Raw genomic sequence first — 26,284 nt, 5'->3', positions numbered from 1 at the left:
AAAAATAATATAAATTAAGCCAAAAGGTCTTGTCAGAATAAGGTCTTAAACCCTGCAAGATGTTGAACTCTGCAAGATGCTGAAGAGCCTTGTCCCCCTTCAGTGGCTAGGTGGCCTCTGTCTCACCTCGAGTACCGACTTGAAAGTACATGTCTTCATTGCAATTCTAGGAAAATCTTAGACTCGGCTGAATTTTAGATCTGTCACTCCCCAAAATCTAACACAACCTAATGAAAGTCAGACTATTGTTTTCTTCTCGAGAGTTTTTTAACAGACATTTCAGAAAAGGCTTTTGTGGACTCCAGGAGAAAGTTGAACACTTTCAAAATTAGAATCCCAATTAGAATTAATTGCCTGGAAAACCCTTCCAAATCTTGGGGTTTTTTAAAAAAATCTAATAAATACAGAATTCTCAGAACTTTATTTTCTGCAGTTGTTCTTCGTGGCAAAGTAGTTTAAGTGCATTATAAGATCCTTCAGTTCCTCTGTCTTATAGTATATACCAGTCAGTACCCCTCCTGCTCTGGGAATACGGGGGGTTTGTCGGTTGTTATCCTGGCCTTTTCCAGCCCAGTCCTCATGGGATGTTGAGAACCTCTCCATGAGCTCTTGAGAACCCATGGGTCATGACTTCTGAGAACCTCTTATGGGTCATGACTTTTGAAGTGTGATAAAGGAATTTCTTGCCAGTATATTTCCCCAGTTACGTTTTTACAGCTAGGCCTCTTTGCTTTCTTCTATAAATAAACTGCCATGTTATTTTTTTTTTCCCCACTGTAAAAGCAATATCTGAGGAACTAGTATCAAACATCTCCTTTGTAGAGGAAGATTAAGCTGCTGTCATGGAAATAACCAACCTTAGCTGCTAATAGGTGTCACTCTATCTGGATAAATCGTTTAACCTCTATGACAAATATGAAGATGTAGTAAAAATGGAGACAGTTAGGTATTACCCAGAGGCTGTCCTGTATGTTGATATCCTTCAAATGATGCGTAGTAGTATCTTTCTTTACCAGCCAAACCAATTCCCTGTTAATAAAACAGGGATAGTAAAATTTTCTGTCTCTCTCTGGTTCCTGCCCTTTGGAACTTACATCACCTTGTCTGATGCATTTGTACTTCGCTACAAATCTGGAGCATCTTGAGTACTCCAGTTACACTCAGGCCCACGATACTATCTGTATATCTCAGTGGTTAAAGTTTCTTAAGAAAAAGCCATCTTTGAACAATGTGTGATTGAAGCCACAAAGATTGCTATTTGACTTGATTAATTTAAGGCTTGCAGAGCCCTTCTGGATAAATGGCTCTGTTGAAATAAAAGTATTGAAGTATTCAGTGGCAGTCAATGATTGTTAAACAAAGTCCTCACTACAAAACTATGAGACTCAGCTTCTTCAGATCAACAAAGTGCAGGAGGAAAAAAAAACTGCTTTACATAATAAACAATGTAAAGTCCAAAGGCCAGTAGTTGGCATTGTACACTTTGTTGTTGTTGGCTTTTTTCTTACTAAATGTCACATTTCCAAGGGTTGATGTCCCAACCGCATGAAACTATTCATGAAAACTGTTAGCCTCAGGTAACAGTAAAATTGAAGAACTTTGCACTGCTGAGAAGACACAGTGGTTTTTGGGTAAGGGTTAGCACAGCATCTGCTATGAGCACCTGCATGTCAGAACTGTTGCCAAGAAAAGCATTTTAAAGGCTGTTAAAGTAATAGTATCCTACAAAACGTAAGGAGTTTAATTGGTAAGTAACTGTGCCAAACAAAAGATAATCATTTACAAATGTCAAATTTATATGCGAACAGTTTTTAAAGGAAAATTATCTATGCAGTGATCACAAAATTTACTTACTCTCAATCAGCCTTACATGAATTGCTGATAAGCAGGTTGCATATGGTATTTTAAGTGCATTTGTACAGTGGTAATTGATTGTGCCTGCAAATCAGCATGTTTGAACTTTGTCTCAGTATTCTGAGCAGTTCTGCAATTAGGAAGGAATCTGCCTGTTTGTGAGAGTGTTCTCTGCTTGACAAGTTTTGATGTTTTGCTGAAATCCGAGAAGCTCTTATCAATTAAGATGTTCATCTCAGTGCGTCTCTGAGAGAGAGATGAGGATGACGGCTTTTTCATGGCATTTGATAAAGTTAATTAAACTGGAGCCTGCAGATCCTAGAAGAATAACTAAATAGCATTGCATGTCTTTTCTGGAGTAAAAGTGACATAGGTAGGATGTAGAGCCTACATCCTAGGGCTTACCCTCTGCTTTTGCCCTTTCCAATATTTTTGTCCGTAGTCTTCGTGATCCGTGGCAGTTTGTGGAGCCTCCTTACATACAATTTATGCAGTTCATCAAAAACGATGAATCCTGTGTCCAGTTACAGCTTCCAAAAATTCAATGGCAAACTCTATTCAGTGGGAAGGAGCTTGACCAGGGCTTGGACAATGGAAAAGCAAATTCCTAGCTTATTGTCAGCAACCATATCTCTTGCTACTCTTATAAAACGTAAATACAAAGAGATAGAGATCTACATATTAACAGTTACACTTGGAAAATTAGAGACTGAGCTGAACAGATCTATTTGAACACAAAGTCAAGCTATTCCGAAAACTTACAGCTGAGATTTGCTACCAAGTCCATAGTGTTTATATTGATACCATAAAAATGTGCAAAATCTGTGTATGTCTTAGGTTTTATGTGGAACGGAAAGGAAAGAAGAACAGTGCAGTCTTTACTTCAGAAATCTCCGAGGATAAGCATAGTGACCGATTTATCTATTTCATAAACATTTATGAGAAATCTGGAACCCCCAGGTCCTTTTCTACCAAGCTGCTTTCAAGCTGGGTGGCCCCCAGCATGTATGGGTGCCTGGGGTTGTTCCTCCCCAGGTGCCGGACTTTGTACTTCTCTTCATGAGGTTCCTGTCAGCCCCTTTCTCCAGCCTGTTGAGGTCCCTCTGGATGGCATCATGACCCTCTGGTATATCAGCCACTCCTCCCATGTCAAACAGGACTGGACCCAGTATTGATCCCTGGGGTACACTGCTAGTCACTGGCCTCCAACTAGGCTTTGCGCTGCGGATCACCACCCTCTGGGCCCGGCCATTTGGCCAGTTTTCAGTCCCCCTCACTGCCTGCGTAGCCAGCCCATACATCAACAGCTTGTCTGTGAGGATCGTACAGGGGACAGTGTCAAAGGCCTTACTGAAGTCCAGGTAGAAAATATCCACTGTTCCTGGACATGTTCGTATCTGAAGTATCTAATGCAATTGGAAAAAGAACAGACTTACCTGTTCTTTCACACCTCCTGTGGAAACAAACTTATTTTCATCCCACCTGTCTAGCCCTCCTGAGAGACAGCCTTCAGCCCAACTAGAGGACACCATCTCATTTTAGAACCTAGAAGGTGGCATTGACCAACTTACTCATTTCTTTGGATGCCTCAAAAGGAGACAATGGCAGTATACTTCATTAATTTGGTTCCTTGTGGCTGCTGCAACTTCTCAGAGGGAAAAATAAAATAACGTATTATAAAACAACAGAGCTATGGTTGGCAGAGGGACTTAAGGGAACTTTAAGAGAGTAGCAAAATATAAAATGATAAGCAAATTTGGAACAAGACAGAACATTAACATTTACTCTGTCTACTTTTAGGTGTTCTTACGAATTAAGATTGTGACAGCACGTTTCTTTCTAGATTTAATAATTCCAATAAACAGTGCCTTGCTATTAGAAGCATTTCATGAAGATTTCAATTGTCCTATTGTCATCAGGTTTTAGTGCCATTGAGTAAATGAGGAAATCTTAAAACCTGAATGACACTAGCCATTTTCTAACATCAGCATTTTCACTAACAGAAGTGCTAACATTGAAAAGGTGGTACATTTAACTGATCATCATAATTAGTGCTGTTTTATTTCATTTTCTTTTTTTTGTTTGTTTGGTTTTATATATGTTCAGGCTGGTCAATGAACAGACTTGTTTGTCTGGATTTTTATCTCCTGAGGTTCCATAAGGCTGGAAATTCAGGTCAGCCCTGTTTTCATGGAATGTGAAAAAGAAAATGAGAAAAACTTTTCTGATAAGTACTGATTTTTGTTTTGTTTTATTTTGTTTTTAAAACCTGTCTGTGAGGCCATAATTGACCTGACAATTTTCTGTTTTCCCAGAGGAAAATTCTAAGTTCAGAAAGTTTCTGCTGAAGTGGAATATCTACTAGCGCATTGTCATTTTTGGCGTGAACTAGAGGCAGATATTGAGGATATAGATGCAAAAGAAATTGGGTAGGATGATGATGGATAGGAGAGACTGAGATCCCTGTGTAATAATCCGTGGTTCGTGGGGTTCATTCTGATTGTGGCAATGCATGAGGAAATTACATGAACAGCTGGGCAAGCAATCAGTGAGTTTCTAATCACTCATGTTTTGAACTTCATATAATTCCCAACATAACTGTTTTGAGAGTTGGGTGTGCACATGTGTTCTTCATTGGAATTGTCCAGTTAAGCTATTTGGGGTTGCCATACTTAGCAAGCACAGTATAGGCCACAGACACACAGTTACCCACAGCAACTGTCTGCTGCAGTACAATATTGTGAGCGGGTTTCTAAAGAATGACAGCTTTAACTTTTCAGCCTCGGATTCCTTTTAAGAGACCTGAGAAGATAACTAAAAAATCAGGCTTGTCCTCAGTAAGTGTCAGTTTGCTAGAGAAAGGACTGCATCTATACTTAAAATATTTCCTCATATGTGAAACAAAAAAGCATGAAAACGCTGAACCAGAGGAACCAGAGCCTCCTGCAGCGGAGAAGGTGCAAAGCCTTGGTCCGCTTTTGGATTTCAGTTGAGCTCTGTGCTGCAAAATGAGCAGTAGATTTATTTGCAGTTATTAGGATGATTTAAGAACCACCGTTCACTTTAGCAAGCAGGAGTTGCAATGCAACATACTCAGCTCGGCACAGCACAGCCGTGAAGGTGGTTGGTTGACTTCTGTTGCACATTTAGGAAACTTGGGAAAACCGTGCCAGATTGAAGGAGGAGAGGTTAATAGCTGAGATGAACAAGAAAGCAGCTAAATCACTTTGGCAGTTCCTTAAAGATGGCATCCAAAAGTGTTCGTTCACAGGAAGGTGTCTTTTAAATTTGGAAGCTCTTATTAAATATGGCCCTGAATTAAATCCAAACCAGACTCTGCTAACATGAAATTTCCATTAAAAGTAATACTCCCATAGCCCTACATCAGATTAAATTGTAGGCGAGTGGCACTGGTAAGTAGTTTGGCTTGCAAATTTAGGTTTGATGAGAGTGAGTGTGGTAGTAAAATTACTGTAACATTTCAGGAACAAATGAAGTATGTATGTACGTATTGTAAAAACAGAGGAAGAACAGTTTGAGACAGCTTCTCTTTCTGGGTGCAAAGCAGAATGACTCTGGAAACAAAAAGCGATACTGCTGTAACCCAAGCACAGCACCTTCTCTGAGCTCCCATGCTGAAATGGGAGATCCCAAATCCACTTCCATCTGGAACGCCCTTTAGTTCAGTAGTCAGCAGTTTCAGAGTTCGGGGATACAGTATAGATTATTCTTGCTTTCTGGTAGATCTCAAAAGAAATGCAATTCTGAAATCTTCTTCTGTTTCAAGATTCATTTCCTTCTAATTATCTAGTTATGCAGCTTTTAGAAATGTATCTTTTTTTCCCTAGATGTTAAGTACAAAAGGCATTTACCTTACATAATTCTAGGTGTAAATTCAATAAGAGGTAAGAGGAAACTATCAAGTTGACAGTTCCTCCTTGGGGACAAGGGTAAATGGGAATAATCCTCATGAAGTAATTTCTCTTCCAGGAAAAGGATGTGGCTCCCGATAGCAGGCTGCTGAGGCGAGTGAGGGAAGCTGCACTCCAGACGGAAAATCTTTCTCCTTTTATCCATATGAAGACTTCCACATCCCTTACTGACTTTTTTCTTGCCCTTGCCATCTGTAATACGGTCCTGGTCTCCACAGCTACCGAGCCAAGACAAAGGGTAATCTGACTTTAAGTGTATGAGGAAAATTGATTATGCTTCCATTTAACAACATAGAGCAGTGTTCAGTGAAACCTGAAATGGTGAAAAATAGTTTGCTTGGGAATTCTCCTCTAGTTCTTTTACCTTTTGTGTATTATCTACTGTTTCACTGCCTGTGTATATCCCTTCCTAAAATGGCTTTTTATGTTTGATGAGTAGCTATGGCTACCACAGTATCTATGCTTTTCTTTTTAGATTTTATATTGTATATACTGTAAGAAGTATGTTGAATATACTGGGTTTTCTCTGATCTCCCAGGCCATTGACAGACCTACACGGGGCTTGATTCCATCTCTGCTTCAGATGTTAGAGATACAAATCACCATCAAATTTGGATGCCAGCTCACCTGTGACTCCTCTACTGAATTCCCCCACCACAGTTAAACAGGAAGGGAGGGGGAGTTGCTTTTCTAATTTTCGTCATTTAGATACAGAAAAATATATTGAGGTTTTGAAAAGTATCTTGTAGTTCACATTTATTTATTTTTAACTATAGGTTTTCTCATATTTCTAGGTCACAGTCCCACCACCAATAAAACCTTCAGGAATCACCCTGGAGAAGATTCATCAGTTATTCCAACGGCTAAAATTAGCAAGCCTTAGTCAGTCTTTTTCATCATCTCAGTCTAGTTCAGACCTAGGCACTAGCTTCAGTGCAAAGAACCCTGAGGAGCATCTTGCTGCATTGGACTGCTGTGACAATGACGATGACTGCTGTGCCAGCGGTAGAGGCGATGAGCTCCAGGGCAAGGGCAGCACACATATTGGTAGTGCTTCCTTGGATGAGGTTTTTAAATCGGTGACTAACAGTTCATTGCCAACAGACTTTTGTTACGAGGCTGAGAGCCCGGATGAGGCAGCGCTTGTCTATGCTGCCCAGGCATATAGTTTTACTTTAGTGTCCCGAACTCCTGACCAGGTGACTGTACGGTTGCCACAAGGCACACTCCTGACTTTCGATATTCTCTACACTTTGGGATTTGACTCAGTGAGGAAAAGGATGTCTGTAGTGGTGAGACACCCTCTAACCAAGGAGATTGTTGTCTACACAAAAGGAGCTGACTCTGTTATAATGGACTTGCTGGAAGACTCTGCCAAAGGTAATTAGCCAGTGAGCTATTTCTGTTATGTCTCCTACGAAGAAGAACAAGAAGTTTGGAGTATTCTTTTCTGCATTAAATATTATATCTAGGCATTAGAAGTATAAAAAAAGAATAAGCTTTCTCTAGTGTTACCCTTGCAGATCAGAACTGAGGTATTTATTTAACCTGAGTAGTGCTTAGAATATGGAATGCGCTGATTAAAATTCACTGACAGCACTAGCCCCTGTGGACTGTGTACTCTGCAATAATACTGTCATAAGGGCCTGACCATTGTATTTCAGCTTGTCAGCAAGAGTGCTGTAACATAAACAAACAAACAAACAAAGAAACCCAAGTAATGTTATCTTAAAGGAAACAAGGATCTTTAGCAAGCTTTCGGCTTATGCACAGCTAACAATTTTGAGCTTTTAAAGGAATTGCTATTATACTGGAGTACCAGTTTTCTCTAATGCCCACTCTTTTTTAATCTTAGGCCATTAGGTCTGAAATGATCTGTGCTTAAAATAAGGAATCTTTTCCTTGTATTTCACAGCTGACACTAGCGCAGAGAAGAGAATGAAAAGAATAAAAGAAAAAACACAGAAGCATCTGGACTACTATGCCCGTGATGGCCTACGAACTCTGTGCATAGCTAAGAAGGTAGGAGGGCATTAGCCTAATACTGTTTACAGCTTTGCTCTGTACATGTCGATAGATCTATGTAATGGGTATAATTCTTTCTGCTTCAGAGAACAAGCCAGATGCAGCCCATCTTTTTGTCCCTCTATTTGACTGCTCTGCAGTCCTTTTTTTCCCTCTTTTTCCTCGGTGTGAGCAGATGATGGATTTTCGGTCAGCTTCAAAACATTCATTTCTGTTTCTCTTACGGTAACTCTAGCTGACCTTCTCTACAGTGATTCCAAGCAAGAAATAAAAAGTCCGCAGGGGAGCCAACCTTTTTCTGTTTTGCTTGGCATTCAGCTTTCAAAAATCTTGCCCTCAGCCTGGGTTAGCACATCGTAGCCTGATGCTTTAATACAGAAGTTGTCTATGTGCAACAAATAGGACACATTCAAGCTCTGGAGAAATGTAGAACAACCTTCAGAAGCTGCGCGTTCCAGTTCAGAGTCCCAGCTAGGGGCTGTGTGATCAAGAGTTTCTCTAGGTCGTATTTTTAAGTCTCAGCTGTAGGCCATTTATACAAACAGGAAGGCAGGCCTGTTCTTCTCATCACTACTAGTTCTTGTAGTCTTCTCTTGGAAAAGTTCATGATATTTTAAAGGTGACACAGTACTCTACCAGCCTGGGTAGGAGTTAAGTCTCTGTGATCCCAAACGTTGGCATACTTCTCTTATTTAAATTTAAAATGAGCTCTCTTTAAATTGTGTTATGCAGGTCTTGAATGAAGATGACTTTCAAAAATGGGCCAATTTTCGTCGGGAGGCAGAAGCTGCCATTGACAACAGAGATGAGTTGCTAATGGAGACAGCGCAGCATCTGGAGACCAAACTCACCTTGCTGGGTAGCTAAAAATAAGAATCGCCATTGCGTGAAGTATCACTTGCTCTCCTGTGATATTCTTGGCAATCAGACCAACAACAGCTTATACTAATTTATATCAAAAAGTCCTCCTCTGAGGTTTGGAAATCTCAGGGCTAGGGTATACAGTCCAATGACAGTATCTAAACAAGTTCTCATGCATTTTGAGCGGCAGCAACTTTGAGAAAGTGTACTGAAAGTATCATGTGCCAGGAGCAAAGAACATGTACATCAGCTGTTACTGTGGCTCAGCTGACACAGTAGATAATGAAGGTCCCATAATTCAGTCATGTGTCTGTGTCCTTAGACAAACCTATAAAATACTATAAATTAACTTGAGTTTTGAGCACAAATTCCAAGGGAATTTTGCTAATTAAACTGTACTATAAAAAACGGTAACTTAAACTGCTGTCCACACACAGGCATTTTTGCTAGTGAATTCCTGCTCTTGTTGCATTGTCATGTTTGCTGTCTGCACTTCGTAAAAGGATATTTCATGTTAAAACCTACATTCATTGGCACTCGTGCATCATCCATCACCGTCATATCTAACGACACTATTCCGTTAAATTACAGAGCACTTCAGTGCTTTCTTTTGTATTTTGTTTCCAAACATTTTGTTCTTTAAGACTTGGATTTTCAGAGTTGTTTCCGTCTCATCTTTCTGAGAATACAATCTGTGCCCATGCTTTGTTATCCTGTATTTCTGTGATTGCAAGCTATTAGCATTATGGCTCCTCATAATCTCTGCAGCAATTTAAAAAATCAGAGTAATAACAGTAAATGCCATAAGCAGAACCACATAAGAGGTAATGTAGATCTTGTCAGAATCTGTTACCTTTGCCAACTCTTGAGGCTCTGTGTGCTTTCATACTTTATTTCACAAAAAATGTTCCTTTAGCTTAAATCAGTGTCTATCTTTGCTGTATCACAGTTACAGCATCTTCAAACTGACCTCTAGTGGAAGAGATAAGGAGTATTGTAGCATTCAGATGGTGATTTACCATCAGGATGAGTGTTGGCATCTGCTTCTAAGTTTGCATCTTTTCAAAAAGAAAACTTACTGTACCGTTTCTTCTCCCTTTGATGGGTGAAGCATCTAACTTGACAATAGAGATAGCATTCATTTAAATAGTCAAAGTTCATCTTTCCTGGTTGCTTTGATGGGACTTAATGCGGTACTTTAAAAATGCGTATGGTGTAATTCCTCTGCCAGTACATTGTCATTTTGGATTATTAAGAAGAAATGAAATGCATTGTTCTAGCAACGAGTAAAATGAAGAGCCAGAACTTGATTGCTGACACATTCAGATCTTAATCCAAATGCAGAGGTTGTGCCTGTGTGTTTATGTGCTGAACGCTACCTTGGCTCAGCTCTTGATAAATTCAGGATCACAATTGAAAGTCAAAGACTTTTCCTTAAAAAAAGCAAATAGCAACATAATTTCCAAATGAAAGAAAACTAGTTCACTTCTTTTCGTGTTTGCCCAGGAGCAACAGGAATTGAAGATCGGCTGCAAGATGGAGTGCCTGACACTATTGCGGCTCTTCGAGAAGCTGGGATACAAATCTGGGTCTTGACAGGAGACAAACAGGAAACAGCAGTAAATATTGCATATTCCTGTAAACTCCTGAACCAAAGAGACACTGTCTTCACCATTAACACTGAAAATAAGGTGAGTATAGAGAGATGCGCAGAATTTACTGTCTTTCCCTTTCTTTGTGTCTTGCAGCTTGGTACTGTTTTGCTTTAGGCTGCATTCAGCACAGGAAATCAGCCAACCAAAAACCCACATAGCAGCATTAGGCCAGAAACTCTGTGGACCACATGTAACAGGATGAATTGGAACGCGGGACAGTTATGTAGAGTTTTATTCAATTAAAATACAATCATTTTTCCAAATCAAAATATTGATTAAAAAAAAATTACCTGAAGAGTGAGCTTTAGAAAGAAGGTAATACGCAGTTTAAGTGCCCGATTCCTTAATAATACTGATATCTGGCTTTTCACCTTACAATGGAAATTTCAGTTACAATGTTATTTTAACTCCAGGTGATATCTGTAGGAAGACATTTGGAAAGTACTATGTAAATCAGTCTGGAAAAAGTATGCAGGTGTAGATTTAATTAAATTCAGAACTTTCTAGTTGTGTGTTCCCTGATAGGATTAGGCTTAATCAGAAATTCATTAGTGAAGAATTTAATCCAGTATCTTTCTGTGTAAGCAGCGTTTCACCATCTTGGAAACCTAAATACAGTACTTGTGGGATGGTTAAAAACACAGTCACTTTCTTGACATTCCATGGTGGCACGTGTACTGCTGTGCACAGATTTTCCCTGACTTTCCATGGGCAATAAGAAGGTCAGGCAGTAGGCAAACCAAACATACTCCAAAATGAGGATAATCACTTCAAGGGCACGTCTGTCAGCTCCTGTGACTCACTGAAATGCAGTGAACAATCTGTGGTGCAATCTATGGCTATTCCTGAAACCATCTGAATGGAAGTGAGAAAATAGAGTCCTAATTTTCAGAGAGGGTAAATGCCACGAAGGATGGCAAAAGTAAAAGGCTTTAGAAAAGCCACCTTGGCTTTTGCAGATTGTGAAGCAACATAAGTAGGGTACCAGGAAAAGCATGCCTTGCTTTTGGAAAGCAGGATGGCCACTGCTATGCACAGCCTAGCGTCTCATCCCTCCGGGCATCCTGCTGGGACAGATGGCTTTGTGAGATGGATTTAGGGGAGAGCGAGTTCAGGCATTATGGCTAAACCAAACCTGTTTGCTAAGGAGAAGTCAGCCCTGACCATTTCTAAAGCCCAAAACCAGGCTCCAAAATGCTGGCTGTGCTGCCCTCTTCTTTATGTTCTTGCTAGTGACCTCTTACTTCCCCGATAGCCCCGAGGGCCGCGGAGGTGCCCCAGGCAGCAGCCGCTGCCCTTCTCCCAGTGTGCTGCTCTGTCCTTTCCCTGCAGCCTACACTTGTGGCCCGTACGCAGCAGCAACAGGAGTACCGTGAGGCGAGCCTTTCCGTGGGTGGAGGAGGGAAGGCAGGGCTTCTCTCTGTGACTGGGCAAGTCACTGGTCTCAGTTGCCTCAGTTTTTCTCCCCACAGAAGGGCGGTTACAGACACAAGCTTGTCTTTCTCTATAAAGGCATTGTGAGGATTAATTAAATATAGTTAAAATACCGACTGTTTTTCTTGTGATAGGCAATCGTGTAGAGCAGTTAGATGGCCTACTTTCTAACTGCTTTTGTGTGCAGTTAGTAGCTCTCCAAACAAGAATAAAATCCTATGCAAATGTCTCTCTCTTTATGTCACGGAAATAGGGAAACACGCAAAGATGATACGGAATTTGGCACGGAATACATTCCTTGCTTCAATGGGTTATTTCCTTTGATATGCGTATCTGCTTTAACGGAAGGCAGAATGAATATATTTAGGCTGGAAATTAGAAGATGGTTTCTGTCAGAGAAGTGATGCTGCAGGCGGGACCACCCTGGCTCCAGGAAACGCAGGCGCGTGCACTTACCCACAGCACCCTGTACGGCCTTGGATCCAGGCTCAGGTGCAAGCTGCGCACATACGGGTGCTTGCGTGCATACGTGTCATTCAGCGGGCACTGGAGTTGCTCCACAGTAAGATTTAGCTCCCTCCTTTCAAAATTAAGCCAAGGACGCTGCTTCTGAAAGTGGCAGCAGCGGGGGAAAACAAATAATACATACAAAGTGTTTAACCCTTTAATTTTGCGAAAGCTAACCCTTGAACTGGCTTCTGTGGGAAGGGACTCTCATTTCCCTCTGAGCCCAGCAGCTTATTCAAGCACTGAAAATTAAATATCTTCCAGGAAGTACCAACACAAGCAGGTAGTTTGGGGGGTTCATTTAAAAAGGCAAGCCAAGACAAACCAGGAATTTCCACTACAATTTTTGGTTTGTTCAGAGAAAGATGATGATGATGCTTTAATATTTTTTAGAGGTTTTCAGTGTGCAGACTAGATGCAGCTTTTTATTAGATGTCAGGGGTACATTTGATTCCAGAACCTCCCACTTAAGTGTAATTTAAATCTTGCAAACATCCTACACATGTAACTTATGCAACATAAAGTGAAAATAACATTTTAGCAGTGAATCATCACTCAATAAAGCTGACAGAAAAGGTAGAAAAGGGAGTGATTAACTCCTCAGGTATTCAGTGCCATGACACAGAAGGAGGACTTTTAGTACGAAGAGGCAGCAAAATAACTTTTAGATCATTCTGGTTTTTCTCTGATAGTGGTGTGCCAATTTAAGAGATCTGTATGGGAGAGGTAGAAGTGCTGCCCTTACATCTATTTGTATTTGATACTAAGTCAATTCCAGTTGCTTGCATCTGAAAGAAGACTTCGGTCCAAAATGAGGCAAATTTGCTACGGGGGAAAGACTTAGTTTGTATTTGAGGCACAGTGCTGAGAAATATGAAGCTTTATTTCTGTCCTTAACTGTGACACACACCTGATTTGTGACTTAGAAAAGGCCAAACTGTCAAAGTTACTGGGTAGTTTTGACAATCTGAACCTCTTGTTTCTCTGCTGCAGTTTATTTCTGAGGGAAGCAAATGCTGCAATATCTCACATCATACGTGAACTAGATTTTTAAAATCTCCTTTAATCTCCTTGTTTTTATATTTCTGTACTCTCAGCATGCAAGTACAAATATGTCCTCCTGATGTGAAGATTATTTTCTTTTCTTTTAAAATAATTTCTTACTACAGTTAACTGGCTGATAAGATGCGCAGTGTTTTCACTGAAGGATTTGATGACATCATTGAAATAATCTCCAGTCTTATAAATCAGTGCATTTCTCAGCCAGTTTTCCCTAATGTTTATCTGATAGGCTTAAACCCACTGGCATGACTGTACAAACATACACTTTGTAAGTGCTGTGCTGTAAAGGGAGATGGAAATAACTGTTTCTAGAACCACTTGTGTTTTCTCACAGGAAACGTGTGAATCTCTCTTGAATTTAACCTTGGAAGAGGTGAGGAAGAATTATGAGGTTGAAAAACCACGGAGGAAATTTTTTGGCATTATCCCAACATCTTTCTCAGCCTCTGAGGCCCCCAGTCCCGAGTTTGGACTGGTGATTGACGGACGGACACTGAACATCGTCTTCCAGGGGGGCCTGGAGGAGAAGTTCCTGGCGCTGACGAAGCACTGCCGCTCGGTGCTGTGCTGCCGTTCCACCCCTCTTCAGAAGAGCATGGTGGTCAAGCTTGTCCGGAGGCAGCTTAAAGTCATGACCCTGTCGATAGGTATCTCCATCCTGAAACTCCCAGGAGAGGGGGGGAAGCGGCTTCTTTATGAGTTATGGAAATGTATGGAATATATTGTATGAGCTATTTCTTGAGCCTCAGATACAGTGGGAAAATAGCACTGAATAGTCTTTCCTGATCAAAAAACGTATGAAAGTCCTTCTTCAGCTTTCACTGAGCAAATCTGGCCCCCATTTAAACAAGATGAAGGCACTCCAAATTCAGAATCTCCCAGCAGTCCCTTTCGTGCACACCGGTATAAATGTGCGTGCACATTGCCTCCAGAATGCCCTCGGTTTGGGCGTGGAAAGCAGTCAATAACAGTCACTGTTTTGTCTTTCCATAAAGCCCTTTTCCTGTCAGTTTTTTCCCAACTGGTGAAAACAGAGTTATCTGCAGAGTGGTATTAAGCACTGACTCATTTGCTTTTTACCTCCAAATAATGTGAAATGCTTTGAGTTCCCTGCTCCACTTTTGGTAAGTGATCCCACTAAAATCCTTGCAGAATTGATTTTTATGACTTAAAACTCAAAAATACACCTCTCTGGACCAAACAGAAAAGGAAGAGCCTGATGTATTTTCAAATTTCTTGCTTTGCCTTAAAGTTCAAAATATGAGTTTTCAGCCGTCCTATTCATTTATTTTGCTTTACCAGCTAACCTAATTCACAATCTCCACATTGCAGGCAACAACCACGGCTGTTCTTTCCATGGAAATTTGGTTATGTATTTAACATACTGCTGCAAGTTGAAATGAACAGAATAACTCCTGAAACTGGCTTGTTACATTGTCAACTGCAATCAAATTTATCATATAATTTGGAGAATTCAGTGAAGTAGGGTGCTGCAAAGCACGTTGCTGAGCATACGGAGTTCACCAAGCAGAAACATACAAAACAGTGCAGGTGCAGACTGTGTCGGGGTGTCCGTGCCACCACCCAGCTGGTCGCAGTGTCGGGCTTAGCCCTGGTGGATCCAGGTCTCCTGGGAAGGAGGATGTTCCAACCAAGACCAGAGCCCAGAGGTCATGATTGCTTGATGCTTTGCGTATCAGTTACCCTAGTTAAGATGCATGGTAGTACAGAATAGCCTTTGTTTGTCAGCATAGCTGTTTTTTTTTTTTTTTTGTTCTGATAGAGGCGTTTTGTATTTAGTACCCTTTCTTGCACCTTTGTTGTTCCCTCCTGTTTTCCCATTCTAGGTGATGGTGCAAATGATGTGAGTATGATTCAAGCAGCTGATGTTGGAATTGGAATATCTGGCCAAGAAGGCATGCAGGTATCTCTTCAGTTTATTTCCTTTTCTCTTTTGTCACATGGTCTCTTGCAGCTTAATAAGTTTCGTAGCAGCCCTATACTCGAGTGTCATCTTAAAAATGCAAGTTGGCATCATTACTGTTGTAAATTAATATGCAGTTTGTAATAATGGGTCCAGCCAAAATAGAGTGTTTTGAGCCAACAATTAGCATGCATGGACAAACGTGTGTTTGCTCACAAGCCTGGAAAATTAGCAGATGCCTGTCTAGTGTTAGGTTAGCATCTGGTTTCTGAATCATCTCTGTGTTTCCAGGTTTTGTTGATTTCTTTCAGTGTTTCCGGCCCCAGATTCTTTCCCACACATCCCCCTTCCTCATTCTCCTAAGATGAAGAGTTGTGCAAAGATAGAAAGTTCCAGCTATTTTCTCAAGGATTTGGGTTTGGGTTTTTTCCCTACAATATTCAATAGTAGGAAATCATTTCAATGTCCTTGTTCGAATTTCATCATATTGGGCAGGAAAAAGATATATTGTAAATTAACTTCTCTTCTTTTTACCAAAGGCTGTGATGGCTAGTGACTTCGCCATATCCCGATTTAAGCATCTCAAGAAACTGCTTCTTGTCCACGGACATTGGTGTTATGCTCGCCTGGCAAAGATGGTGATTTACTTTTTCTACAAAAATGTGGTAAGATTATTAAAATTCTGGAAGTTTTCATTCTAGCAAGGGTTGAGTCCAGGGCTGGGGTGGGGGGGGGTTGTTTTGGTTTTGGTTTTTGCGGGTTATACTCTCTTTCTTTTTATGAAGCTACAGTTTCTTCACTTTGCAAGTTTATAGTATGCTACCTCCTTCTTAGTAATGTGCTGCACAGAGCATTGAGGAAAATATGGGTTCTGAATATATTTTAAAATAGCGTTATTCCAGAGGGAAAAAGGACTCAAGGCTTAGTAACTTTCATATGGTAGTTCAAGAAACTTTAATAATACCCATGAGCCTCAAAATAAAATTTGCATAAGGAAGAGCAGATTATTAGTGCTAGAATATAGAAGATGACTCTGAACTAAGAATTGGTTGCCTGTGAAACCTCTGAATTTTTGCATTTAATTTGATAGGAACCACTTGCAAGTAATGATGAAGTCATATCTGGCATTTTTATTAAAAATCTAATGTATATGCAAATGAGCTGTGGATTGAAGAATAATGTAAAGTAGAAAAACCTGATAGTCATACAGTTTCTACAAGACTGTGCAAACAAGTCCATTTGACATGAAATATGCTCTGAGCATAGAAGACTATTTACTTAAAATTCAAAGTATCTGTATTTTTTTTAATAATTTTGAATAAGGATTACTTCTTATCAGTGTTAAAATTTGTAGTGGAAATGGAAACTTTTTCTTTTCGTGGTTGAGCATCCTTTTAGAGTTCAAAGGATATTTATTTGCAACGCGAAACAGCTCTCCAGACTGGGATGCTGCTGTTCTGTTATCTCCCCAGTACCATTAGGGAGCAGGAGACCTTTGATTCCGCATGGACAACCGGTTTGTAAAAGGATTTTAAGAACCGGTGCTCAGAGCTGTGAACAGTTTACTTAATTATTCTCTGATATTTTCTTAAAGAAACCTAGTGGCTTTTAAAAAGCTGTGTCACAGTGGATCAGTGTGAAGTAGACCCTTAAGATATATTGCTTTATAGAGTAAAATGCAGAGCTCTCTACTGACGGTACCTTTAACCAAAATAACGTATTCTTGGGAGACTCCGTTAATAACCAAGGTACTACATAAACCTCGTAGGTGCAACTATGAGAAACATAGACCATCTATGCGCTGCAAGCTAAAGGGTCCAGATCAGCTGTAACAGTAGGGAACAGCATGCAGAAAGGAAGAGGACGTCAGGGAGAGGCCACAGGCAAGGTGCAGCTTCACAACTCCCACAACCCGGAGAGACATGAAATCACATCAGCATGAAGAATGTGCTTCTGCACATGTGGGGAGCCACGGTTCAGCTTGTAACAGGATGTCGTGTTTGTATTTGCTTCTCCACAGAGCTACGTCAGCCTGCTCTTCTGGTACCAGTTCTTCTGTGGGTTCTCAGGCAGCACAATGATAGATTACTGGCAGATGATTTTTTTCAATCTCTTTTTCACCTCGGTGCCCCCTCTTCTCTTTGGAGTCCTGGATAGAGATGTTTCTGCAGAAACACTTCTAGGTTTGCCGGAGTTGTACAAGTATGGACAAAATTCAGAGGTATGTCTTGAATGCTGAAACGACTGCTTGATAAGCCAAAGGACCACAGGTTTTTTGGTTTTGTTAGGAGGGAAGGAAGAGTTTAGACCTGCTTGGAACCAAATGATCCGTTTGTGGTTTCTAGTTTACTGGTGTCCACTAAAAGAAGGTGTAATTGTAGCTGTCAGAAGAACTGGTAAGGAACGTATGATTGAAGTTGCTTCCTGAAAGTGAGGCTGGGTCATAGTTGGAAGATGTAAATGGGAAGGTTTATTCTGCCATTAAATACATGGAGCAATCCAGTTTGGTACCAGCATGCTGCGTTATAATAAGTGATGTGCTAGCGAATCAGCCCTGTGTTTGGTGTTTCTGATCTGAAGAAGAGATGATGGAGCAAATGTGTGTGTGTATGTATATATGTACACACTGTATATATAGAAAATAGGGAGAAATAAATAAAACAGGATAAGAAATGTAATGAATGAGGGTAAAATAGTTTAGCTAGTCCCTGATTAAACGCTGCTCAGATTTGGTGCTTCGAACAGTCTCAACCTACCGAAGAAGCAGTTTAAAAAGATTACAGCAAAAAGTGCTGTAATTAAAAAAAAGATTACAGCAAAAAGATTACAGCAAAAAGTGACAAGAAAACGCAAAGAAGCAGTTTAAAGACAAGAAGCAGTTTAAAAAGATTACAGCAAAAAGTGACAAGAAAACGCAAACCCTTAAACCAATAAACAACCCAACATTTTTTTTCTACTCTCAGGTTGAGAAACACACCTGTTAATCCAGAAAGGATTTTGTCACAGTTTGGTTGTTCCAGGCATGAATTGTTTCATTTATTTAATTCTTTTACTTAGAATGGTCAGTGTTGGTAACCCTCAGAAAACATGCATGAAATATGTTTTTACCCCAGTTTGCCTGTCAGATTTAGAGAATCAGTCTGATCTCTGTATGTTTGCGAGGAGCACGCACGTACAGACATACATACCTGGGTTTGCATGTACATACAGTACAGTAGCACTTATTCCCAAATTGCCTTAACATTTTTAATAGGAAATTATGAAAATGTTAATGAGCAAAATTTGAAGTGGCCTTAGTTTTAAATCACAAAATTGCAGGGTACTTAGGAATTCTTCTCTCTCCTCCTTTTTCTCCTAATACCTACTTTCATTATCCTGGACTGTGATTTTTAGCACTGATGAACACTGGTGGTTCACATCGTGTTTAATGATGTTTTGAAAAACCTAGGCAAGGGAGTGCAGAATTTGAGCATTCTCTGTAGGACTTTCCATCCCTTTCCGTAGGAGCTCTTAGACCTCACATATATGCAACATATATGTTCTTTACCATTTTGAAGAAGTCATTGTTGTTGCTTTGGCATTTTGTCTGCATTGAAACAACAGGAGCCCAGCCTTCTGTCACTCCAGTAATGCATCCCACTCCACGGGAGCTGGGGCCCCACAGGTCACTAGATAAGTTTAAATATGGCAAGTAGTCAAATTAAAATGGCACAAAATAGATGTTTCAATGGAAGGAACTTTAACAGAAAGGATTTTTGACCAATTCTATAGTCCTAGGAAGATCTTTGTTTGAAAAAGAATTTGAGGAATGGGGTCTTTTGGGGAGGGATGGGGCATTCATGACATTCAGCTTTTGAGACCCCTAGTTGACTGGCTAATCTTCCTAAGGTCTGTCTTTAGTTAACACAGAGAAAATGCCTGTTCAGAGATAAGCCTTTTGTCTAAATCAGCTGCTCAGGAGCCATTTACTCAGGAGGAGAGACCAGTTAGCTGTAATCAGTAGTCTGAATGGAAGAAAAACAGACAGCAATTATGTCTGCGGGACAGACTAAAGATGTGTGTCCCGTCATAATGACTGTTATCTATAAACTCCTGCAGATATACAAGCTGTCAACTTTTATTATTACAATGTTGGATGCATTCTATCAGAGCCTCATTTGCTTCTTCGTCCCCTATTTGGTAAGTACTGGGGTCATTAATATTCTCATTCTCCTATCCTCCTTAAAAAATAGAAAAATTCACTTCTAATAGTCAGGGTTCATCACAGCCTGTCTGTCTGTTTTGTAGACCTACAAGAACTCTGACATAGATGTGTTTTCCTTTGGAAACCCCATCAATACCATCTCCCTCCTGACCATCCTCTTGCACCAGGCTCTAGAAATGAAAACGTGGGTATGTGTTTGACCTGTCCTGTTCACATGACTATTTTTCTTTTCTGAAAATAGCATACTGTGTAGACATGACATTGTCTTTCAGAGTCATTTACCTGAATTCTGGGTCACAAAACGTAAGTAACAGATGCACTGAGCTCGCACAATGTGCCAGAATTGATTATTAGCCTCAGGATAATACCGTCGCGTGCACAGCGACAGAATTTGCTTCTACTGTGCCTTTGGACAGGACAGTACGCCATTTTTACATACTTCAATACATGAGGATGTGTTTCTTAAAGAACTGTATTCACTGTCACTGTTGTTTTTGTAAGTTGATTTCCAGGTATTTCTCCTACTGCACTTTTCAGTACCATGGGCTATCGGATAAGTTCTTTCCAATCTGTCTTTGTATTCTCCTGTCTTACACCCAGAGTCAGGGTCTCACAAGCATCACTGTCATTTTGTGCAATTCTGCTTACAGACCCTGTTCCACTTGGTAACGATGATTGGCAGTGTGGCGTTTTACCTCGTCTTCTCTCTGATCTACAATGCCACCTGCGTGGTCTGCAACCCTCCCACCAACCCCTACTGGATTATGGAGAAACAGCTTTCAGACCCCACCTTCTATCTACTGTGCCTTATTACCCCAGTCATCGCGCTCTTGCCAAGGTTTGAAAGATGCACTATTTTCCTCTCAATTTTCATTTTGTGGATTTGTAGGCATTTGAGTGAAATACCAATAATGATGTGTATAGATATGAGATATGTCAGCTACGTGTGTTGCACAGGGATAGGTGATCAGTGTGGAAGTCAGCGGCCTGGGTTCAACTTTCCAGTTCATGAACCATTAACTTCTTCAGTTATATAACCCTAGATAAGTCACTATATATCTGCTGCTTTTGTTTTCCCATCAGGAAGACCTTTCTTTCTGGGGTGCTTCAAAGTTTACCAGTACAAATCTGCTACGTAATTGTTCACTATCATAAACACAATGTTGTTGAGCTGATCAAGCCTAGAAGGCAAGTCTTTGAAATATTCCTGTGTGCTTTGAGAGTTACAAAATGTATTCTGTTTCTTAAGCACATTACAGTGCATTACTAAGCCAAATTTAAGAACGTTTTCTATATAAAATAATTTTCTGCATCCAGAATTGTAGTTTTACTCTGTGTGACAAATGTTAAAGATAGCTTTAACTGAGGCTGAACAATCTTTGGAGAGGGATGATTATTTTGATAGGTTGCTGAAAAAAACTGGTTTGAAAAACATAATGATTCTGTTCCCATATATGTATATGGTAAACTTACTACTTTTGGTGCTTAATACCTTAATCATTCTTTAAGCAGATATTCTTTGTCTGAGTTGCACCACTTATTTACAATCTTTATTTGTGCTTGGACAATGAAGGAAATGGGTTGGTTTGACTATCTTGCTAGTCTCCTTCTCATCCTAACTGTCATGAAGTAGTGCAGCACACTGGTATTGCAAGAATCAGGAAAATATTTTTAGTATCTGATTTTGTAAGTACTTTGAGACATTAGAATCTGAGCCTTAACTTTGTCTGAAAAGGAACCTTTCAAGACTACATAATATTTTCCTTCAAATTATTATTAGTATTTCCCCATTTGAGACGCTTGTGATTTCATGTTACATTACATAACTTCAGGTCAGGATAAACAACACGTAGTTCAGTAAGGTCTCATGTCTTCTAGGCAGGGCATCCTTTTCCAGACTGTTTTGCTCCTGTGTGATTGTTGTTTGCGTATCAGCCCTCATTCACAGTGTCATTTTTGACCCTGAGCTTTCTACTGAGAGCTACATCAAACACGTGGGTAGAGAACTCGTATCTCCATCTTGGGAATTCAGTAAGGTTAAGATCGTTGCTGCCTGAGCAGGATACCGAGCTTAAAAGATTTGTATCTTGATATCTTCAAAGTTGGAGAGCTGCTGTTCCTTCATGTAGGTACCCCAGATTATTTTCTGCGGAGTCCTCAGTCCACAGAATATCCAGCCCCCAGTTTCTGCTGCAACTTAGCTGTGTCAGCATACCACAGCAGTGGTGAAACCACCCTTTGTTAAAATGCACTTAATTTTAAGTTTCAGTTGGTTCATTTCACCACGCTGTCCTCTCCCTATCTCCTTCAGAAACCAGTTGGAGCCTTGAGATTCTGGTTTCTTTCTAAGAGGTTTTGTTAAAATCCTTGCTCTCCTCCTTTTTTCCCTTTGCCACTGCCTTCTGCACTAGCTGACATTTCTGAGGCACTGCAGGCACTCGGGGGGGGCTTGCCTGTGCCCTGCCTGCGTGCAGGCTTCTCCTGGAGCAGTGTCTGGCAGTGCTTTGCAGTGCATCCTCTGTGCATCTGCATCTCAAAACTGCCTCTGAACTTTGTTTTGGGACATGAACTGCACAGCACAGTGTTAGGTACTGAAACCCTGGAGTCTGAGATAAAGGGATCTGAATTTCATGTTCATTCATTGGCAAGGGAAGGCACTGGGTCTTTTGGAGGATTTCAGCATACAAACCAGATATATTTCTCCAGCTGTGGAAGGCAGACTGTGGTCTGCTAGGAAGCCGTGCAGAGGCCCAGGCCCCTCTTTAGAAGGGGGATCCACAGCCCATGTGGAGTAGGATACCATAGGGAAAATAGAAAGTCTATTTATACTTAACCGTGATGCTCACTACAAAAGGAGAGAGAGGCATGTGGAGTAGTGCACTTGCAGGAGCAAGCGAAAGCAGTTCACGGGATGGCAGACACGGTTCTCCTTCCCTTCTCTGTCCTCCTGTCTGGTCCACCTGCAACTTGCACGGAAGATAACAGAGGACAACTTGAGGGGAAAGGCAGAGGACAATATGATCCACACCAGATCTACACCGACAGACATGGGCTTTCTGTGGTTGTGCTCTTAGCTGCCCAACCGTAACTATCAACTCTACAGTTCCCAGACCTGAGATGCCATGGGATTGACCAGCTTGTGCAGATAGGCCCGAGAAATCCATTGCCTTAAAAGCCCTTTCTGTACTTAGTCTAGCTTGTTAGGCTTTTTAATCTTGTTATACTTATTTATGCATACATTTAGCAGCAGGATGCAAAGACAGCAGCTTTCTTAATGCAATTTCAGAGAGTCCCCATGTTTGTTTTAAAATGCATATTGAGGCCATCTATGTAAAGGTTAAATCCTATTAGAAAGATGCTTTGAAAGAGACCTTGGTTTTCAGACAAAACTAACATGACGTGGAGAGAGGATGTGTGAGAGGATCTCTCACTGCACACAATATATAGTTATACAAGTCCTCTGTCCTGCAAAGGCCAGATAGGACACTTTTTTTTTTTTTTTTTACTGTTTTGTGAGCAAATCCACAAGCTGAGGTTTTTAAATTTCTGGTTTTATGTTATCTGTCAGATTAAGATCCCTTCTTTAGCCTGTTTTAGCAGTATAAATATAATCTCAGTCTCCTTAAATACTGCATTCTGTGTATCTTTCTTGCACTGTTCAGCAATCAAGTGGTTCTGTTATCATTTATTTAGTACTTTTATACATGTAGTTGACTCTAGACAGGTCAAGGTAAGTGTATAGTTGCGTGTTGCATTAAGATCCAGGAGTCAACTTCCATCTACCAGGTATAAGGTGTCTAGCAGATGCCAGTAGAGCAATGGAAAATTAGCAGCTGGATTTGTGTTACGTGATGCAGATTATGGAAGGAACCTACTAGTAAGACAATCCATTCTCTTTCATCAGGTTCGTTATTTTTGCTCTACGAGGAACCTTTGGAGCATCTCTGATTCTGAAAGCACAGCAACTAGATAAACTTCCTAAAGGGCAACAGGATCTTGAAATCCAGAAATTGAGATCAAGAAAACAAACTACTTCTGGTGCACCTGTAGCATCACCTGCATCTAATGATGACCTTGACCAAAACAACAGCCACTTATGTGTGTCACCATTTTTACATCCAGCGGCAGCAGCTGTGTCTCATGGAGACACAGAAAGTCAGGGACTTTCTGCCTCTGAAATGAATCCTCTCGGGAAATGGACACCTGAAGAAGGCTACTATTTCTTTAATAGGTGGGCAGAGGAAGAATCTACTGCTGCAGACTCTTCAGCAGGACCTTCCTCTGGCCATTACCCCCGTGTACCCAGCAGGGTAGCGCCTCCTGGACAGGACAGTGGCAAACTGACTAAAGATAATGCTAACAGTTTTAACCATGGAAGCCATCAGCGATCTGTGAGTGCAGTGACACTCTGAAGAAACATTCAGAAGGGGGATCCACAGCCCGTGTGGAGTAGGATACCATAGGGAAAATAGAAAGTCTATTTATACTTAACCGTGATGCTCACTACAAAAGGAGAGAGAGGCATGTGGAGTAGTGCAATAACATCTCTAATATGCAGCTTTTCCTAAGTGCATATATAGTTTGGGTTTGTCATTACATGACTTCTTGATCTTCCTGGTTTTGCCTGATCAGAGGAATGTTACGTGAGCATCACACCGTTGCTGAGAAGTGTACAATTACTTTCTTTCATCGAGGAATATTATTCTTTCGCAGTAACAGGGAATAATTGTACTAGTGATGTTTCAATGTTATTATGCTATTGGGGTAATAGAAAGAGAATCCATTCTATACTAAGCCAAGTCTTAGAGCAACACATCCCACTCTAGCTTTTACTATCAAAGTCTTAAAAAGACCTTACTAACTTAAAAATTACAGTTCTGCTTGGAAAAAATGTTACCTCCTGGTACTAAATGTATTTGCAGAATAACAGCATCAAAAAGAGACTAGAGAATGTTCCAGTTTTTAATATATGAACTTCATGCATATAACAATATCAGGTCTATAGTCTGTTTTCCCTGAACAGTAAGCTCAGTATTTTCAAGCAGGCAATGGATTGACCTGATACTGTTAAGAAAAGGAGAGATGAGCTTATGAAGTAGAAGAATGCAAATACTGAACTACAAGAACTGACAGGATAACTCAGGGATAAGTGGAGTCTACTTCTTCATACCTACAAAAGTAGACAGGTATAACAAGCCAAATTCAAGGATTTATGTTCTAGAATTCTAAAGTTGTCCCTGCTTTTTCATCTAGAAATTCGGTTTCTCCCTTCCATTCTCTATATTAATATGTAGTGTTGCTGCATTGAATCAAGTATAAATCATGCTCCTCCCCACAGTTGGTTACATTCAGTAGTTGATGGAGATTCTCAATAATGGAGATTTTGACAAGCAATATATGAAGGTCGCTAATCACATTGCAGTAAGTACATGGTGTAGAATGACCAAAACGTGCATAATACATTCATCCTTTTCAGCATCTCAGGGCAACAAGATGCAGGAAAAAAAACTGTAAAATGTCACTGTCATCACTACCTATTGCAATGCAATGAAAGGTGACTTTGGTATTTCTTATAGAAATGTTGACTAGTAAGACCATTTCCCAAGTTTTTCTTCACAATGTGGGGTGAAATCTTAACTATGTTTTACATTCAAGCCATCTCTACTTTTGTGAATCTACCACTGGTTCTGATTTAAGTAGGTTTTTAGCCTTTTTTATGCATGCTATATTAATTTAGCTGTTTACTACCTATCACAATGTGCAATCTGTTTAATAACCTATTTAGCAAAAACTAATTTAGCTTCTGTGTGTTATAGTAATTACTGTAACTAGAGTCTTCAAGATGTTACTTTAAAGCAACTCAGGCAAAATCGAGTAGCGTATCTGCCACTGGGATTTCTGATAGCCAGAGCAAGAGCACACGTAGAACTGCAATTGATAAAGTATTAATTGTCAGCTGTGAAACACTTCAGAAAGAGATTTTTTGCATGACGTACAAAATGAAGGGACTTGGGCATAGCTGAGATTATTGTTAATGGAGTGTGAGATTGGTCAAATGTTTGATCACTAGCTGGGAATAGACCTTGGGTGACAAGACTTAAGATTAAGCCTTTATGATTCACAGCCATGTTTTTACATTAAATGGTCCATTTCCTTTGAACTTAAAGAAGATGCCAATTTCTTATATATTTTTATTACAAAATGTGAAGTGTTTTTATAGTAATAAATGTAATATGGTCACGACTTGGTGTGTTGCTGAGAGGACAAAAACAGAGGCAGAGGATTGGTTTCCTGTTGTCATCCATGAGTGGCAAACTCATGTTTTCAGAGGTCACTCCTCTATCTAGCAGGCCACACTATAGGAGCGCTTACCATAAAAACTAGATAACAAATTTATCTGAATGTCCTTGGGGACTGAGCATATATGGAAAAGGGCTGGGTTATGTTTAAGCAAATCTGGAAGACCTGTAGATATTCCTGAATTCAAAGCCAAGAATTAATTTCACATTTTCTCATCACAGCTTCTGCAAAACAGTTCTACCATGCATTTTGCCCTGACAGCTGGGCTTAGGTTCAGAAATGGCACGTAGTTAAGAGAGGGCCCTTCTAAGAAGGGGAATGAAGGAAAATAGCCCCTAAAAGCTCTATAGTGGTGGAGTCCCTGCTATGTCAGGGGATGGAAGAAGTGGAAGACAGTCCCTCTCTAAATAGCTTCTAGGCTGTAACCAAACATAGTTACTTCAGTTAAAAGAAAGAAAGAATCCAAATTTGCATGGCTGCCTTAAATAATTCTACAGCTAGACCTACAATCTGTTAATTCTGTTGT

The 26,284-nt window shown here is 40.3% G+C and overlaps 1 protein-coding gene across 1 annotated transcript in view; it reads left to right on the top strand.

Moving 5' to 3' along the window:
* The window catches only part of ATP10B (ATPase phospholipid transporting 10B (putative)), a gene marked incomplete at both ends in the record, with an annotated part of 54,144 nt that extends 30,274 nt beyond the window's left edge, over nt 1–23,870 (top strand). Inside the window, 12 exons of the mRNA XM_082324030.1 lie at nt 6,581–7,166; nt 7,702–7,808; nt 8,544–8,670; nt 10,179–10,363; nt 13,665–13,977; nt 15,178–15,254; nt 15,794–15,919; nt 17,275–17,475; nt 19,353–19,433; nt 19,542–19,646; nt 20,109–20,296; nt 23,363–23,870. Coding sequence (XP_082180156.1) covers nt 6,581–7,166; nt 7,702–7,808; nt 8,544–8,670; nt 10,179–10,363; nt 13,665–13,977; nt 15,178–15,254; nt 15,794–15,919; nt 17,275–17,475; nt 19,353–19,433; nt 19,542–19,646; nt 20,109–20,296; nt 23,363–23,870 — 2,604 coding nt within the window. The remainder of the gene's footprint in view (nt 1–6,580; nt 7,167–7,701; nt 7,809–8,543; nt 8,671–10,178; nt 10,364–13,664; nt 13,978–15,177; nt 15,255–15,793; nt 15,920–17,274; nt 17,476–19,352; nt 19,434–19,541; nt 19,647–20,108; nt 20,297–23,362) is intronic.
* Nucleotides 23,871–26,284: the final 2,414 nt, after the last annotated feature.

This window comes from Platalea leucorodia (genome assembly GCF_965183815.1).
Source record: "Platalea leucorodia genome assembly, chromosome: 11".
NCBI lineage: Eukaryota > Metazoa > Chordata > Aves > Pelecaniformes > Threskiornithidae > Platalea > Platalea leucorodia.
This window is presented reverse-complemented; position numbering and strand designations above follow the sequence as displayed.